Genomic DNA, 17,521 nt, shown 5'->3' on the forward strand with positions numbered 1-17,521 from the left:
AAATCCCGCCCGTTAATTTCATATCAAATATTAGAATCTCGCAAATAATATTAAAAGTTTATTCCATATAACATTCACCAAGTTATATTATTTTTTTAAAATTACAAAAATAGATCATTAATATAGAATATTAAGAATATATCTAAATTTTATAAAAAAATTAAAATTTGCTTGAAATACGATTATTCTGAAAACCTGTAAATATATCCCGATAGTATTAGCTCTAAAGTTTAAACCATATCATCTCTTTTTTGTGATGGAAATCTTTTGAAAAATGGTTGTCCCTTTTTCCATATATATGGGATAAGGGGAGGTAAGATAGTGGACTACCCCCAACATCAGGTTGAGAGCAACTTCCGTAAGAAACCTCCGAATTATGAAATGCCCTCTGTGGGACTCGATCCCACGACCTCAAGGTTAAGAATCTTGTGTTTTACCAACTGAGCTGGATGGTCATTTCATGACGGAAATCTTTTGAATTACCATGAAATTATAATTTAGTTTTAAAATAAATAAATATCGTAATTACGTATAAATTTTCATTAAATATACAATGTTTGATTCTATGTAATTTTATACTGTATTTATATATATTAATTCTCCTTTGTCTCGTACGTGTATGATAAGCTTCATGTACATAAGAACTTGTGCTTTCATTTTAAGCCGTTCCTTTAGGCAAAGGACAAAGCTGTAGCATCTTCATTTCAATTTCTTATAAATAACACTATTTGTGTGATCCATTGTGCACACATCTTTGCTTCTCAATCTTCCACCTATTAATTCAATAGGTGAAAGTGCAATAAAATTATCAAATATAGTTCTATTTTAATCATTTTGAATAATATATTTACATCTTATTCATTAGTAAATATTCTCCCCGTCTCATAATTTGTGTCTTATATTGACTATGCACGTAGTTTTAAGAAATATATTTGACCAAGTGAAATGACAAAATTTATCTCTAAAAAGTGATTGATAGATTTATTTTGATAGATATAAAATAGTGAGTCATACAAGAGCAAAAAAAATATAAGCGTTATTGACATTTTGAATATGACAATTTTAAAAACCAAAAGGGACACATTTATTGGGACATATGGAGTATAAATAAATAAAATATATCTTATGCCACTCAATTATTAATTTAGTCATAAACATCATTTTTAGAAAAAAATTATAATTTGATCAATCAATTAAAACTTCGTTAAATATTATACGGAGTAATCTAATATAATAATAATTTTAATCTCTAAAACTTATACATCCTATTAATTTAATCTTATTTTAAAACAATTCAATAAATTTATCCCTTTTTATTTAAAAAATCATTAATTTATTTTTCTTTCTACAATATTGTAGAACTAAACAAGTTCATTCAAAATAAAATAAGTTATTTTTAAATTATTATTATATCAAGAAAATAATAAAAAATAATATAATATTTTTACTAAATTAATTAAAAATGTGAAAGTATAAATTTATTGAATTATTGTTTTTGAAGCAAATAAAATCCACAAAAAAATCCAAAATTACATTGAAGATTTACAATCATAATTGTAAACTAAACACATAATTTGAACATTCATATACCATAAACACAAGAAACTGAGATCAAAACAAGGACCCTACAAAAAAAATTAAAAATCCATCAAAAAACTCAAACAAAATATAAATATCAACAAATCTGATTGCATCGACAAACGAATCATTGAGATGAAACCACTGAAAGACTACCGACAATTTCAAATCAAAATCAAGCATCGTGAGAAAACTATGTCTGAAACACAAACCGCGTATCCAAATCTAATCTAAAACGTAAATTTATTAAATTATTTTATATTAAAATCAAATTCATCTCTAACTGAACAAATAATTGAATGATCTAAAGTGTATTTTACCTTATAAATAAATCCAGGAGGCATTCCTAATATTTCAAGATATAATAATTTTGATACCCTAAAGCAATTGCATAACTGTAGCATAGGAAAGAAATATTTCAAGATACGACACAATCTAGAAAATATACCAATCACACAAGCCGTACGAATAGAGTAATATAATATCAGTTACCAACATTAGGGAATTCTTGCTCTGAAACTTATGACTTGGCCAAATATGGAGACCATTCATAGCTGAATCACTGTTTTCTTTTAATCCTTTTATACATGGCAAAGGAATTGCTAGATCACTGTACCGAGTTGCCTAGAAATTTAGACTTGCAGGTAGGACACATATAACCAACTGAATCTGATTGTATTTCAGAATCAACAGCCTCCTGATTGAACTCCATCCCGCACCATACACACAGAGTAGTAAGCTGAGGCTTCCCACCCATATCTAAAAAGACTCCAGATCCGATCTGAACCGGGGATGTGTAAGCGCCTTCTATATCCGGATTATTAGCCAACTCTACTGGAACCTCTGGCAATGAGGAAGATACACGCACACCGTCAAAGCTCAAATTGATCTGCTCCGTTTCAACCAACTTCAGCTCATCAAAATCTCTCACATTGCCATCACTCTCATCTATGCTGCATAAACCGTCCTCTCCCTGTCGTTAGACATGGAGAACATAAACATTGAGTAGTTTCTTCAGTGAAATAAATTAAACCAACCATTTCTCTGAGATGATATGACATCTGTAAGAACTACGATAATTAAAACCTCAAAAATGCCTGTTTATTTACGGGCAGCATATAAGTAAAACCATCAATAGCTTTGTATCATAACCTTGTTTTGTAAGCCTTAAAGAAAGAAACGAGGAACCATCTAAGACATTTTGGTGAAGGAATACAACCAAACTAAGGCAGAATGCACTCCAAAAGAAGAAGATGAATGATAACATCAATAAATGGAGAGGAATAGTGATACAAGAGCTCTAGTGCGCACCACAATGATCTAAAACTGTTTACACACGATTGTACTCATAAAGCAAAAAAAATGAACAGTGTCTTTATACCTTGTCTGAGATAGGAGTTGACACTGATGTACCGTTGACAGGTAACAGTAGGGTCATTGAAGATTCAGGGACCTCGTCCTTGAGTACATTTTCTTCATATGTTTGATGGGTAGTCTCTGGTGCAACATCTTTAGCTGAACAATAACTATTTCCAGAACCAATAACTAAATTAGAATGGGTACCATTATCAACTTCTTCGGTTTTAGGATGCTCCTTTGAGCCAGCATCAACTAAACTGACTTCATTCTCAACATCGCAGACACCCTGATCGGTTTCAGGAACAAGTAAATTACTTGCAGAACCTCTATACTCTTCAATGCAACACTTGTCAGCTTCTTCAGCAGGAACTGTTAAACCATCTTTTCTGTTTAGAGTTTCAGATGTATGACCATTTTGCACATCCACAGAATCAGAAACCGTAGCATCAAAGAGACAATCCATATTTGCAGTATTGACAGCTTCATCAATCTTCTTCACCTTTTCATCGATGACCATAGGCTCACTGGTTTGCTGACTTAAATCTTGATCTGGTGTTCTGTCAGTCATGTCATCCTCTGTTTCTGAATCACTTGAAGGAGAATCAGAATTCATTTCATGATCAGAGGTAGATGCAGGAATATCTGGATTAGGAACAGCATTTGATTTATCAGAACTTGATTCATCATTGAGTTCATATCTAGGCACAGAGGTACTAGTTTCAAGAATTGAATTCTGAGCAATTTCAATTAATGCATCCATTTTGGAAGTCCTCGTGGACTCTTGCTTAGTTGCAACCTCAGTTCTCCTTGGAAGTGTCAGTAAACCAGGTGAATCTTCAATTCCCCTCACAAAGTTCCTAACATGGATCCCTACATGACCATTGTACCTACGTCGTTCATGAAATACCTTATGACAGAACTGGCATTCAAATTTTCCATCTCTAAGTATCACACCATCTCCAACAGAAGAACCGAGCCTGTACCTCCTCGTAGTCCTCTGGTGAAATGATAAAAGATGCTGCAAATATGCATCCTTCTCATCAAATTTCATATTGCATTTATGACATTCAAAAAGATCATGTATTTGAACTTCAGCCAGGTTATCCATTCCCAGTAAGTTAAATTCCTTCTCGCGTTGAGCAGACCTCCTTTGATCATCCTCTTTCTGGATAGCACCTTCCTGCTATTGCATGAACACATCAAACATTGTTAGGTACTTCATTTCTTTATCTTTCACGATTTAAATGCAAACTTCACGTACGTTTTCAGAAGCCATTTGATGAATATGATGAGCAATGTCACCATCATTATCCATTGTCAAGGGTGCATCATGGAGCCCAAAGTGGGATTGCAAGTATGAAGAGACTTCTTTACATGATACGAAGTGCCGCCCACCAGGACTGAAAAAAGAAAAGAAATAACAACGATGCCTAGGATATATACAAATATATATTCATGATAAAATATACCCAAACCAAGAAAAATGATGCAGAATTCTGATTCATTTTGTTAGAATTTGCAGTAGCTCTATAAAGATAGATAAAGAAAGGGAAAACGTATCACCTGATATATCTCCGACAATATACCGAAGCGCGGCCTTCCTTCCTCTTTAACCCCAACAAAAGCATCCAGCCTACCGGCAAGACGTCTCCGAAGATACTAGCGTTAACAATCTTCCTCCTCCTTCTTCTACTACACCACTGTCCACCTAAATCCCTCATAAACACTAGCAAGGCCTCTTCGTTTCCCGCCATTCCCTCCGTCCTCCTCTTCAATTCCTCCGCAAAAGGATCCTCCAAACCACCCAATGCCACCAAATCTACGGCTACACCATTTTTGTTCACAATCTCTAAACCCCGCTCCCTCTCTTCCTCGGAATTAACAGCCTGCATATTGAGATGCCTCCCTCTCTTCCTCTTCCCGAGACTTATCATGGCATCTTTAATCTCGAAATTTACCAATGCGTCCCTCATCCCGTAACTCACATTCGCGTCCTTAGGGGAGGAAGACGGGGAATTGAAGTCCAGATGCTGGAATTCGGGGTGGGATTTGAGGGAGACTTTGAGGGAGGATATTATCGATCGGTTTTCTTGGGCTTCGGGGTCGTGATGAGGAGGGAAAGGAGTGGCCGGTTTGGGGGAGGGGAGGAAGCCGGGGATACGGTGGCGGAGAGGGTGGTGGTGGTGGTGGTGGTGGGAGGAATGGTGGCTGTTTGGAGAAGGGCGGGAGAAAGTCTGGCGGCGGGATCCGGCGGATTCATTGAAACTAGAACGGTCGATTGAAGGGATTACGAGGTTGTCGGAGCGGTGAAGATCGAAGGCGGTTGGGGAACAAAGGGAGAGGGCGAGAAGTTCGGATTGGGTTAGGGTAGTTAAGTCGACGGTAGGGAGAGAATCCAGAGTTAGTGGCTGATCGGCGGCGAGAGTAGCCATTGGCGGAGGTTCAATGGCGGCGGTCGGCTAATATGATTTGGATGATTAATCAATGTTTAATGCCCTAGAATTTGAATGGAGCGTTTCGCTACAGTTGAATTGGGTGCTTTGTACAATGTAAATATATATTCAATCAATCAATTATAATTTAAAAGATTTTGGATCAGATTTTATTATATTTCAGTCAACAGGTTAATGTTTAACTAGATGACTATTAATTTTTTAATAAAAATCCTATCCCTTATCTTGAGGTTGCATGCAATGCTAAGTGTATTAAGCAGGTTCCAAGGGATATCTTCTTCCTTACCAGCTCATGTTTGTCGAGAGATAAAAAATGGCAACTATTAGGGTTTGCTTAAATAAACCTGACTTCACTCTTCCTTCCATAATAAGTATTGATTAGTTTTCTAAAATCACTAACTTCTAATATTGATTGCAATCGTGTTTTGTTTGTAATTATATTTGTAACTTAAAAAATTCTACACTTAAATGGCTGTGTTTTTATAATAATTAATGGTACTAATTCAGCAAGCCAACCTCAATGTTTTTTTTTTTTGAATTAAAAAGTATATGAAACTAGAGCAAGACCCAGTAGAGTCTTTGCAGCAATTATATCAAAATGTCGTTATGCGGAGCGGTAAGGGTCTCCGCTTGTGGTTTGGGAAAAGTTTGAACACTAGTATGTAGGAGTAGGAGTAGGAGTAGGAGTAGGAGTGAGTGTCCGATTGAGTCGAGTCCAGTCAAAAAATTTCGAGTTATTCGAGTTGACAAGTCATATTCTATAACTCGAAGTTGACTTGAAATTTTTTTGAGTCGAGTAATTTTTCGAGTTTCTATTTAAATTTAATTGAAAACATTTACAATATTATGATATTATTTTATTCAAATTTAAATGTTATTTTATAACTATATACAATATATATATTTTTTTCATATGTAATTTACATACAAAGTCGAGGGACTCAACTCATAATTCGACTCAAACTTGAAAATCAATATACTAATTACTAAAAATTTCGAGTTATTCGAGTTGTAAAATACAACTCGATTTGAACTTAAAAAGTTTTCTAGTCGAGTCGAGTTTTTTCAAGTCGAGTCGAATAAAAAAAATTGATTTTTCAAATCGAATCAAATTTTACTCGCCGGACAAAAATTCCAAACTAGTTTTGTCAAGTTATCAACCACGACGTGCATAACGGAATACCACCCTCTAATTCCTCCTCGTAACACCAGTTCTATGTATTTATATACATGCAAAATATTAAAATCTTAAATTAATCCCTCAAAAAGTATATACTAAGTTATCAAATTTAGTTATTCTAAAAAAATTGTATATACGACTTTAAAATCTAAAAACTACTTAGGTATCAGTTATTAAAAAGAGTTCATCTTTTTTTTTTCCTATTGTTTTGTTTTTAAATAAATGAAAATACAAAAAAGAGTTAACTTTTATTTATATTTATGATATTATTTTAAATACGTATATCTATTATGTGGGTTCATAAATTTTTATCTCCAATAACAAAATGTAGATATAATTCTAGAAAACGTCATTATCTATATTTTTAAAATTATTATACGAATATATGAATTTTAAAGATTTATATATTTTTTATTAATATGATATTTTGATATATAATTTACACTAATAAAAGTATAAAGATATATACATTTTAAAAAAAAGTATATATTCAATAAATAATGTTGAGTTCCGTCATTATATTCATATATGTGACTCTCGTATTAACAATTATATCTAACATGTTCATAGAAAAAGGGCAATGCCATGGAAATTTAAGAAAATTACTTTTTAATAAATTTAAACTTAGGATGGACTTAAGTTATAAGTCATAACTTGAAGATAGTAATGTATAATTTCTGGAAATTAATATTCGATGAATTAACAATTTCTCTAAAATAATAATTTTTCTTGTCATCGACTTAGGTCAAGGTCTAAATTAATAATTTCAATAAATTAATAAGATAATAACTTTTTTTAAAAAATCATATAAATTTATTATTCCTTTAATATTATAAATTAATAATTCTATAAAATTACAAATATAACTAGGACAATTTAATAAAATATGATTCTATTGTTTTTTTTTGTTCTTCTTAAAATTTAAATCTAATTTTATTTCATCTCTAGCTTTCCATACTGCATCCAAAAATTTCGGTATTGCAACAAAAAATGTAAAGAATTGTTATTGCTATAAGTGTTTCCTTTCACGTAATTGGATGCATTATATCATTTTCAGTTTTGTTTGAAAAAACATTCAATGAATTCATGTCATGAAGAATAATGTAAGTTGGTTGAATCGGGAAAAAAATTTCTTTAAATTATTAAGTTAATAATTTATCGATTAATTAATATTTAATTAAATTAATAAAATTATGTAATATCGATATTATTAATTTATACAGATATTACTGTATATGAAATTAACTATTTTAAATTATATATTATTTTATTTTATACCATAAAATTCCAATAAAGTGCCTTTGGTTTTCATCCAAAAGCCGACTCTTATTTCTCCGCAACTGAACAGAGCTCTCAAATCTTTTCATTTCCATTTTTTGATCCAAAATCTCTGAACCAAAAAAACCATGGCCACGCCTTCCGCACGTGACGAAAACGTCTACCTGGCGAAGCTCGCCGAGCAAGCCGAGCGCTACGAGGAGATGGTCAAGTTCATGGAGAACGTCGTCTCCGCCGTACCCGCCCCCGACGAACTCACCGTCGAGGAGCGGAACCTCCTCTCCGTCGCCTACAAGAACGTGATCGGCGCTCGCCGTGCCTCCTGGCGGATCATCTCCTCCATCGAGCAGAAGGAGGAAGGACGTGGCAACACCGACCACGTCTCCGTCATCCGTGAGTACAGGGCCAAGATCGAGGCCGAATTGTCCGAGATTTGCGCCGGAATCTTGAAGCTCCTCGAGGAGAAGCTCGTTCCGGCCGCTGGGACCGGTGATTCCAAGGTATTTTACCTGAAGATGAAGGGAGATTACCACAGGTACTTGGCTGAGTTCAAGACTGGCGATGACCGGAAAGCGGCTGCTGAGAACACGCTCACTGCCTATAAATCTGCTCAGGTTTGTGGTTCTTTCATTATTTCTTTTTCGATCTTGTGCATTTCTTTGCCTTTATTTGCTTTATTTCTAGGGTTTGACTCAAATTAAAAATTAAAATTCTTCTTGGTGTTGTACAAGAAAGATCCTATAAAATCAACGAAGCTTACAATTTAAAACATCAAAAACATATTTAAATATACGAGAAAGAAGCATATAAAGTACCATATAAATTGTGTGGTGTGCATAGCTGAGTTTCTTGTTAAAGCCAAGATAATTTGTGTTTATATGATTATATCTACTGATCAAAGGTTACCTCTTTGCTTACCTCGTCGATCTAAAATTCAAAATCATTTTGGTGGTTCATGTTCGTTCAATTACCACAGGGCAAAAATACTATTAACTGCTCTGTTTTATTTTTGCCTTTTTCTTGTCAGGTCACAAATCGATGCTATTCATGTTTATGGAGACCTTTTGACTGCTATCTCTTTTCTTTAAAGTTTGCAATCAGTTGGATCTGATGATATTATTATTATTATTATTATTATTATTCGCATTTTCACTCTTTTACATCTGAATAGAATATCTTTACCTTTGCCAAAGTGATTATGACTACTTGTTTTGTCCATAATTTCGGCTCCTTTGTCTGTGTTAGCTGTATCTTTTTGTTCTGTTTTCTTTTTAGGACATTGCGACTGCTGAGCTGGCCTCAACTCATCCTATCCGATTAGGATTGGCTTTGAACTTTTCCGTCTTCTACTATGAGATCTTGAACTCTCCGGATCGTGCTTGCACTCTTGCGAAACAGGTAGGATAACGAGAATTTGGAATTTTAGTTTAGTCTTTATATTCATTTTACTTGAAAACGTTGGCGTGCTTTGTGGTATGAGTATTACAAATCCTTGTTTGGTTCTTCCTTTGGACTTTGGAGTGCCATTAACTTGTTTTCAAGTTATGTTAGTCAACATCTTTTGTTTCTTTCCTCAGGCTTTCGATGAAGCCATCGCAGAGCTGGATACTCTTGGAGAGGATTCATACAAGGACAGCACTTTGATAATGCAACTTCTCCGTGATAACCTCACTTTGTGGACCTCGGATATGCAGGTCAGACCCCGCAGTTTTTTTTTCTTCTTTTTGACCTTTATATTTTTCCTTTTGTATACTTTATTTTGTAATTATTTTTTGTTAACTAATAATATTCTTTTATGTATTTTAGGATGATGGGACAGATGAGATCAAAGAAGCTCCCAAACATGATGAGGAGAAACAAGGATGAAGTAGCTAATCTTCACGGTAGTATTTCACTTCTCTGGTTGTTTTTGTGTGGAGAAGTCGCTTGGTCCTACTGTTGCCTTCCATTACTCGTTTTTAGTAGATCAGGCCTCATTTTATGAACCTTGGAAGTACTCGTGAAAGTTTCTTAGTAGTTCACTGGTTATCTGTTCCAAGTTGAAGCTTTTCTGGCTTTCTAATTACTGTGAGTTTATATGCACACTTTGTTTAATTGTTTTGTTGACAATAAGGGAGCTGATGATTTGAGAAATTTCCTAAGCTGAAGGTTTGGAATATGCTTGCTTCCTTTGAATTCTCCGTTTGATATTTTATGTAGCTTTGTTGTTGTTGTTTTTTTACCATATTGATCATGCTTGCATCTCTTTATTCCCTTTGTCCTTCCTTCCCTTTGATATATACGTATTTGGCTTCATCTAGCTTGCTTTAAGCTTATATGCTCATCTCAGGAAATTGGATTCTTATAGTTTTTAACACTTACCGGATACTAACAACATTTGTTTTGGTCAAATTTTGTATTTTAACTCGGTATTTGATGTATGATTTGATTTTAAAATCAATACCTAATTGTTAAGAATGGGGACCAGTCAATGTGAAAAAGTAATATATATATTTTCAATTGGTTAGGAATAAGATTCCCATGGCATGGGTAAGTTTGACTATAATGGCCTAAACCAGTTGTCGACCACACAAGACCTGATGTCTGGCAGAACCGTTTGTAGTGCGGCCTCAACTATGATTTGTTAATTATATTATTTGGAATTTTATGATTAAAAAATTACTAAGTTGACTTACACCATTGGGGAAACAAAGTTTGCAATTGGTCCCAATCCTAGTAATGTTCATTGTGCGTATTCTACCTCCCCCATCAACAATTGACTAAAGGCAAAGGAATAATATTGTTCCATGTTATCTGTAATTCTCGAGGCCGATGATTCTTAGAAAATGCAATGATTTGCACTCTCAAGGTCTAGGAGAGTACTTGAATTTAAGCCGACATTGTTAAAAGAGAATCGATCTTGTCTGAAGCATGAACACGGATGATATATGGATTTGAATCAAATAAACCTGAGGAAATGTTTAACCAACATTAAAATAGAGCAGATAAAAAAATAGACAAGGGTTCTTTGCAAGTAAATTCAAATTGAACTCAATTTGTCCCCAAAAATATGGCTTCTTACAACAGGGAAGAATGGAGTAATTAAATCAGAAGAGACCCAAAAATTTCCACCATAAGCTTCCAACAACCACCCAGACGATGGCATTAATAAAAGCCATTACAAATCCCATTTTGAATACATCAGACAGGTCTACATATCCGGCTGTCGAAAAGAAAAACCAAAATAATTCATCAGTTACCCGAGGCAAATCCGAGTATAGACAGACACTCTATTAAGATGTTGGTTTACTAAGCAATAACAATTGCAGATAAAAACAGGCTTTGAATGTAAAAGGCACGGTCCTCATATGCAGGTGTACACAAAATAAAGTGAGGAAAAAAAAACACTCACCTCCATAGTAAACGGCGGCCTGACCACTGCTATAATGAGTTATGGCACCAAAAAGATTGGTGTTATAAGCAAGAGCCAGCGCTGCTAATATACCGGGCACTCCAGCTGCCAAGTGCATGGCAAGAAAAGCAGAGTATAATGCACCTACATGACGGGTTTGACATGCAAATAGGTAATGGATAAAAAAGTAAGATGCCTGAAGAACACCAAATGCAACCGGCCAGATCAAAGAGAAAAATTGAAGGAACTGAGCTACACAACCAGACATCCAGCTCACTATCCCAAGGTTTGTCAATTGGCCAGCCATGCCTACCAAAACGGCAAACCAAGCCAATGTATCCCAGGCTGATTTTTCACTTAAGCAGTCATTCCAGTCAAGCACGCCTAGCAAAAGGAGTATTGACAAACCAATCATTGCAGCCTCAACGCTTGGAATTCCAAGTTTCTCTCTGTATATGGTTTAGAAAACATCAACAAATCAGAAAAGTAATAAATTATATGTTACCAAAGCAAACTTTGTTTTTTAGGAGTATGTATTATATTTAATTAGTTACATTTTACATGAATATCACTCTATTAGTCAATACTATGTATATGTTTTATGGATTAATTAATAATTAATGAAATAATGCGATTCTAACATTATTAAGTTATAAGGGTTTGACTGTAGGTGTTTTTCATTCGACAACTTGATTTTATATTTCTAAGCTAAGACATTCGTATATTAATTTTTCAACAGTCAAAACAGAAAATGGTTTGATGAAAAGATGTATCAAATTAAGAGTTGATTACAATTACTGAAATTTATATTTTTATTCTTCTAACTGAATTATGCGTGTGATTTTATTTATGAAATCCTGTGCTTTTATTAAAATATATTCATGCCACGGTACAAAACAATAGTTAACCAATTAAAAAGTGATCACTATTTTATACAGACGAGAAAAGATTATATCCCGTAATCTTGTAAATATTAGGATATTTAAGGGATATGTTTTGTGCTAATAAACAACATGTCCATAGTGATGTTAATAATGAGAAATTTGATGATGATTAGTTATGATGTGAAATCAACATAGGTTGTTTTGACAACATTTTTCTTAGAAAAGAAATGAGTAAAAAATATTTGTCCTTATATGTTGTTACAGATGAAAATAATCTTCTTTTGACTGTACATCATAATAGCCACGGTTAACTATTTCGTAGGAACATGGATATATAGAAATAAATTTTATTAATAAAAAAAATTAATGTACGATGGAGACCCAATCAACATGTCCAATCAAACCTCCCAAGTTTCGTGTGGCGGCAGCTTCTAGAAATGGAAGCTGACCCTTTTTCTTTCCAATGCTCACTGGTCTTGGGTAAAAGTCGAGGAAAATCAAAATATTGGCTGCCTGCTGCCTGAGTTGTTTTATAAATGGATGCCCTTACGCTTCAATTTTATCCTCAAATATTTATTTACTTCACATTCATCAAATTATTAGTTTAATTTATTTGTCGATATTTAATTTTGATTAATTAATTTTAATTAGATATTATAAAATTGTTGATGGAGAATAAATGAATCGTGTCAATTGTTCATTGTTCATCTCTTTTAGTTTAGACGGGGAGTTGTATGTCACACTAATACATTGGTATATCATTATAAGAGAAAAAAGAGAAATATGATGTGGTAGATAATGTTGTTCTTGATCTGAGTGAGGGTGGAAAAGAGAAGAAAAGATTCTTTCAGTTATTCGCTGGGTATAAATATTAATTGTAGGATGGTTGGACCTAGGATCATCTTGTATTTATTAAGTTGGTAGACTGTGCATATGTATTGTCAACTATCATATTTGACTCTATCAAAAACCACATCAAATATTGAGGAATATGAGTTTCAGAAAATGATCCCGACAAAGAGTGATTCCAAAGAAGGTATGATATCTCTAGAGGACTTTATTAGTATAAATTTGATAGCTACTACATGATAAAAAAAAGTAATGTAAATATTTTTATTAAAATTTATTTTATTTATAATATCAAATTTTAAATTAAAGAAATTCTAGCACTTCCTCTTTTATGAAATTAAGTTAGATTTTATCAGTTGTTAGAAATGAGTATTGAAGGGTAATTGTCTCTTTAATAATTTTAAATTATTATAATGTTTTTTATTAATTATCTATTTCTAAATTTTTAATATAATTTGTAAAATGTTAAAATCTTTTTATATAAATTTTTACGATCACCCGTTGGAGGATTGTCATAGATTTAGCATTTTATTATGGTCCAGACAGCACCTTAATTGATAGTGGCATGCATTGTGGTGTGGTTAATAGAAAAAGACTAACTCCTCGTGCTCCATCAGTTGTCAGCAGCTTTGGCATTCGTTAATTAGTTTTTTCACATTTATTTTTTATTTAGTAAAAATGTAATAATATATAAATTAAGAGATAATTTTATATATTTTAAATATAATAATAATATATAATTATACCAATTATATTGTGGATTGTTACTTTTTCTTTTCAGTACATAAGACTATATTTACAGAATCAGAGTCTTAGGACAGCCTTCCCCGGCATTAACTAAAAACAATGGCCATAGAAAATGAGGGAGATCGGCCAAAATAATGAGTTATTCTTCTTGGTCGAAAGCCAAGCAGTCTGTACATTTGCTCCCTTCTCTTAATGTGTGTCTGACCAACCTTCTCGTATGAGTTGGGTGCAGTCGCTCATAAAAACGCTATTTCGTTCGTTCTCCATTTAAAGAATCAACAACCCATTTGGCGTTCATTTGTTGATTGTTACTATATTAATATGAGAATTGATTGTTTTGATGTAATAATCCACAATATCAACGTCATAATTCACACACACACATATATATAAAGATATGTTAAAGAGATCTAATTGATTGTTCAGTTGAACAAGACATGATTATTTTTATAAAAAAATATTTAATATTTAAGAAAAAAAAGTTGAGAATTTAATAAAATATTAATTTTCCAAAAAAAATTAAAATTAAAATATTATTAAAATTTTCAAAAAAATAAATAAATAAAATTATAAAAATTGTAAAATTATAAATTATTAAAATTAAAAGTGTTTATAAATTATTAATAGTTTTATCTTTTTAATTTTAAAAAATAATTTCTTAATTTTTCTTATTTAAAGATAAAATAAACCCTAAATCTTTTTATAATCATCAATCATACATTCAAACACAATTAAAAAGTACATTAAGTCCTTCTATTATATTACCACGTTAACACTCTAGATCATTTGAATTGTCATGATAATATAACTAACCATCATATCAACATCAAAATGATCAACAAGGATCTTACTGGTCAAAAGATAATATTAATACAATTAATAAAGTATAAGAATTAAATTAGTATAATTAAAATATTTGTACTTTTATTTTTAATTATTGGTATTCAATTTATTAATAGATTAATTTAAATAAATATTATAAAAACCATTATAATATCTATTCTAATAATTCAATTTATTCATTTACAATGAATTCAAAACATACTGGTATGTGGATCAAGTTGGTTATTTCTTCCGAGGCTTAACATAAAAATTAAGTGATTAAATTATACAATGTTTCTATTTTGGTGTCTATTTTTTAATCCATCCATCCATCCAGGTGTCTAACATTATAAACGTTAGTATTTTAGGTGGCCAAATTATAGTAATCACTAAAAAAGTTCGTTAAGTAACACGTGTATCTTTTATATTTTTTTTGAAAAATTTATTTTTAATAAAAAACTTAAAATATTATTTTTCATAAAAAAATCCTAAACTTTTTAAAATTAAAAAAAAAACTCTAAATCTCTATCTCTTACAAAAAATCCCCAAATCTCTATCCCATTTTCTAAGCCGCCGATGATTGCTCCCAGATTCCGTTAAAGGGGCTCCTGGACTTTGTGGAGGGGACTTCACATTAGTGAGAGGGTCGACACTAGATAAAAACGATAGGTCGAACGACATTGAAGAGGCGACTCCTTTAACCTTTTCTCTTCCATTGATGAGATTTGACTATGATAGTTCGCGATAAATGACTGGCAGTGGCATTTGGTTAGCTGTTTAGTCGGCTGTTTGGGAATGAAAAATTGGAAAACAAGTGGGTGGGGGATTTTTTTAAAAATTTTAATAATATTTTTATTTAAAAAAAATATTTTAATAATATTTTTATTTTTAAAAAATAAAATTTTTCAAATTATATAAATGATACATGTGTTGATATATTTTAATGATGGTTATAGACAAGATACTTAAAATGTTAAAATTTATAACTTTATACATTAAAATTGATCGAAAAAATTTTAGATACTAATTAGAAAAAACGATATAGTTTTAGAATTTTTTTTATATCAGGCCTTCTTGTATCAAATTACATGTAATAAAAGTGAAAGCCATCAAACCGGTCAAGCTGGTAGCTCACCCGCGATTAAGTAATAAAACAACTTCAATTCGCCGCCGCTTCGAGAATTACCTTTGCCTTCTTCCATTTTGCTTCCTTCCCATCTGACTCTATAAATATGTATACATATAACACAAAAATGCAGCCAAAAAAGAAATTTCAAATCCCAATATCCCCTCCCATTACATCTGTAGCTGCTAATGGCTTCTTTCAACGTTTCTTCTCCTTCAACTGCAAGTCTTTCTCGTCTTCAGTAAGATCTCTTCTCCGATTCTTTGTAATTTGCATCTAAATTTCATATATTTTTCATGTAACAATCCTTTCGTTTAACTTAGATTTTCTTTTGTGTTTTATTTGGCATCTCTTTTGTTCCAACACCATTTCCTTCTATTCGGCTTTCTAATCAAATTTCAAGTTGTTATGGTTAATTGTTCCGGTTTCGATCTTATACGGACGCTGTGTTTATCTTGGATTTAGTCTTGGACTTTTATTTTCATCGGTCGTTGACTTTTTCTTTAAACAGCCCAAGGCTTGGCATTTGGAACGGCCGGTGATATGAGAATTTGGAGAATCACACACCCAAAAATTAGCTCTTAGGCCATGAGAACCTAGGTGCATATAAATTTCTAAGCAAATCCCATACTTTCTAATGTATGATCTAAGTCCTATATTAATGAAGGTATATATTAGTCTGATGTGGGATCTAAGTCCTATAACTTACAATTAGGTACATATTAGTCCACCGTGAGTTGCAGTTTTTGCAGTTTCATGGTTTTGGTGTTTATGCGGGTTGGTTTTTGTGTAGCTTTATTTAGCTTTGAACAATATAATACCATTAGAGCTGCAGATTTGCTTTGCACTAGTTTTATTTATTTATTTAATATTTATTTTGTAACTTCAAGCAGTTGCAATATCAATGTCACCGCATGGGTTGTTCAACTGAGAGTTCGACGGATAGGATCTCTGGGGAACCACACCTGAATTCTAGCTGTTAGGATTGAGAGCCTAGATTCATATAAATCCACAAGAAACTCCATACCTTACTTTTTAATTGTGGGATCTAGTCCCCACTATTAGTTGGTTCTTACCGGAGATTGTTACCTATTAACTTAAAACCATTGGCCATTTTGACCGAATGTATTGTCTTTGCATCAAGAAGTAGACTAGTCCGGAAAGCAGTGTGGTGGTTTTATAGTTATTTATTTGAATGATGGAATGTATACGTGTTTACTGATCAGAACGGTTAGAACTAGAAAGTAACATAAAGGTTCAACTTTAGCTAGCCACACAAAAGTATAGCCTATCCAAGGCTTGTTTGTTTCTTTTGCAGTTTAGCATGTGATTAATTTGGTAAGCAATTGTCAGATCATTACAGTTATATCTACATACTATTTGTATGGTGCTTTTTTTGGATGCATTTAGAGGGTTCTAAGTCTGATTGATTTCTTCCTGAAGTTATCAGCTTTGTTCTAAGAATAGATTTTGCGAGATTTTGTCCACAGACATACCCATATCAATTGATATTTAACGCCTTGTTAATGTTGCTGTGCAATCTTTATAATTTTCTTTACAACTGAATTGTGTGGAATTCATAGTGACCTTTCTTTCCTTACAGGGCATCCAAAAGTTCCAAATTCTTTAATGGCTTACAGAGCACAAATCTTTTCTTTAATGGATCATCCTTTGTTTTTATAAGTGGTGTCAAAACTAGAGCTGCACTTGTATCTGGAGAAGGCAATGTTCTGTCTTATTCCAATGGCAAGGATGCTTCAACAAATGGCAGTCTCTTCCAAGATAAATCAGTAGGGATTGAAGCACAATAAGAAGCAATGACATTTGGAACTCTTGCAGTAGAGACTTCTCCAT

The 17,521-nt window shown here is 32.7% G+C and overlaps 4 protein-coding genes across 6 annotated transcripts; 2 read left to right on the plus strand and 2 right to left on the minus strand.

Moving 5' to 3' along the window:
* Nucleotides 1-2,014: 2,014 nt before the first annotated feature.
* LOC120207668 lies at nt 2,015-5,472 on the minus strand. 2 transcript variants are annotated; one of them, XM_039207096.1, is made up of 4 exons: nt 4,501-5,472; nt 4,199-4,337; nt 2,960-4,117; nt 2,015-2,551 (listed from the first exon to the last, which is right to left on the minus strand). In XM_039207096.1, exons 1-4 carry the CDS (start codon nt 5,367-5,369, stop codon nt 2,186-2,188), a joined length of 2,532 nt encoding a protein of 843 aa, XP_039063027.1. In that variant the 5' UTR covers nt 5,370-5,472; the 3' UTR covers nt 2,015-2,185. The 2 variants fall into 2 exon arrangements, with proteins under 2 accessions (XP_039063027.1, XP_039063026.1); XM_039207095.1 differs by having other exon boundaries at nt 2,960-4,120.
* A 2,439-nt stretch (nt 5,473-7,911) lies between these two features.
* Nucleotides 7,912-10,015, plus strand: LOC120207669 (14-3-3 protein 6-like). The gene is made up of 4 exons (XM_039207097.1): nt 7,912-8,462; nt 9,124-9,246; nt 9,426-9,542; nt 9,655-10,015. Exons 1-4 carry the CDS (start codon nt 7,977-7,979, stop codon nt 9,712-9,714), a joined length of 786 nt encoding a protein of 261 aa, XP_039063028.1. The 5' UTR covers nt 7,912-7,976; the 3' UTR covers nt 9,715-10,015.
* An 847-nt stretch (nt 10,016-10,862) lies between these two features.
* LOC120207671 (dicarboxylate transporter 2.1, chloroplastic-like) lies at nt 10,863-11,748 on the minus strand. Its single transcript, XM_039207100.1, has 2 exons — nt 11,240-11,748; nt 10,863-11,050 (listed from the first exon to the last, which is right to left on the minus strand). Exons 1-2 carry the CDS (start codon nt 11,652-11,654, stop codon nt 10,935-10,937), a joined length of 531 nt encoding a protein of 176 aa, XP_039063031.1. The 5' UTR covers nt 11,655-11,748; the 3' UTR covers nt 10,863-10,934.
* A 4,065-nt stretch (nt 11,749-15,813) lies between these two features.
* LOC120207672 (bifunctional riboflavin biosynthesis protein RIBA 1, chloroplastic-like) lies at nt 15,814-17,514 on the plus strand. Of its 2 annotated transcripts, none has more exons than XM_039207101.1 (3): nt 15,814-15,908; nt 17,271-17,289; nt 17,320-17,514. In XM_039207101.1, the coding sequence occupies exons 1-3, from the start codon at nt 15,856-15,858 to the stop codon at nt 17,476-17,478; spliced, it is 231 nt and encodes a 76-aa protein (XP_039063032.1). In that variant the 5' UTR covers nt 15,814-15,855; the 3' UTR covers nt 17,479-17,514. The 2 variants fall into 2 exon arrangements, with proteins under 2 accessions (XP_039063032.1, XP_039063033.1); XM_039207102.1 differs by having other exon boundaries at nt 15,829-15,908; nt 17,271-17,293; nt 17,324-17,514.
* The last annotated feature ends 7 nt before the right edge of the window (nt 17,515-17,521 follow it).

This window comes from Hibiscus syriacus, unplaced genomic scaffold (assembly GCF_006381635.1).
Source record: "Hibiscus syriacus cultivar Baekdansim isolate YM2019G1 unplaced genomic scaffold, ASM638163v2 tig00015125_pilon, whole genome shotgun sequence".
Taxonomy (NCBI): Eukaryota; Viridiplantae; Streptophyta; class Magnoliopsida; order Malvales; family Malvaceae; genus Hibiscus; species Hibiscus syriacus.

Excerpts from the sequence above, each read along its gene's own strand:
- LOC120207671 (XM_039207100.1), bottom strand. The coding sequence starts at position 11,654 with ATGATTGGTTTGTCAATACTCCTTTTGCTAGGCGTGCTTGACTGGAAT. Across the intron at positions 11,051-11,239 it reads GGCCGCCGTTTACTATGGAG|CCGGATATGTAGACCTGTCT; the intron begins GTGAGTGTTTTT and ends TCTTTTCGACAG.
- LOC120207672 (XM_039207101.1), top strand. The coding sequence starts at position 15,856 with ATGGCTTCTTTCAACGTTTCTTCTCCTTCAACTGCAAGTCTTTCTCGT.
- LOC120207669 (XM_039207097.1), top strand. The coding sequence starts at position 7,977 with ATGGCCACGCCTTCCGCACGTGACGAAAACGTCTACCTGGCGAAGCTC. Across the intron at positions 8,463-9,123 it reads CTGCCTATAAATCTGCTCAG|GACATTGCGACTGCTGAGCT; the intron begins GTTTGTGGTTCT and ends TTTTCTTTTTAG. Across the intron at positions 9,543-9,654 it reads TGTGGACCTCGGATATGCAG|GATGATGGGACAGATGAGAT; the intron begins GTCAGACCCCGC and ends TATGTATTTTAG.
- LOC120207668 (XM_039207095.1), bottom strand. The coding sequence starts at position 5,369 with ATGGCTACTCTCGCCGCCGATCAGCCACTAACTCTGGATTCTCTCCCT. Across the intron at positions 4,338-4,500 it reads TATTGTCGGAGATATATCAG|TCCTGGTGGGCGGCACTTCG; the intron begins GTGATACGTTTT and ends TTCTTTTTTCAG. Across the intron at positions 4,121-4,198 it reads ATCAAATGGCTTCTGAAAAC|CAGGAAGGTGCTATCCAGAA; the intron begins GTACGTGAAGTT and ends TTCATGCAATAG.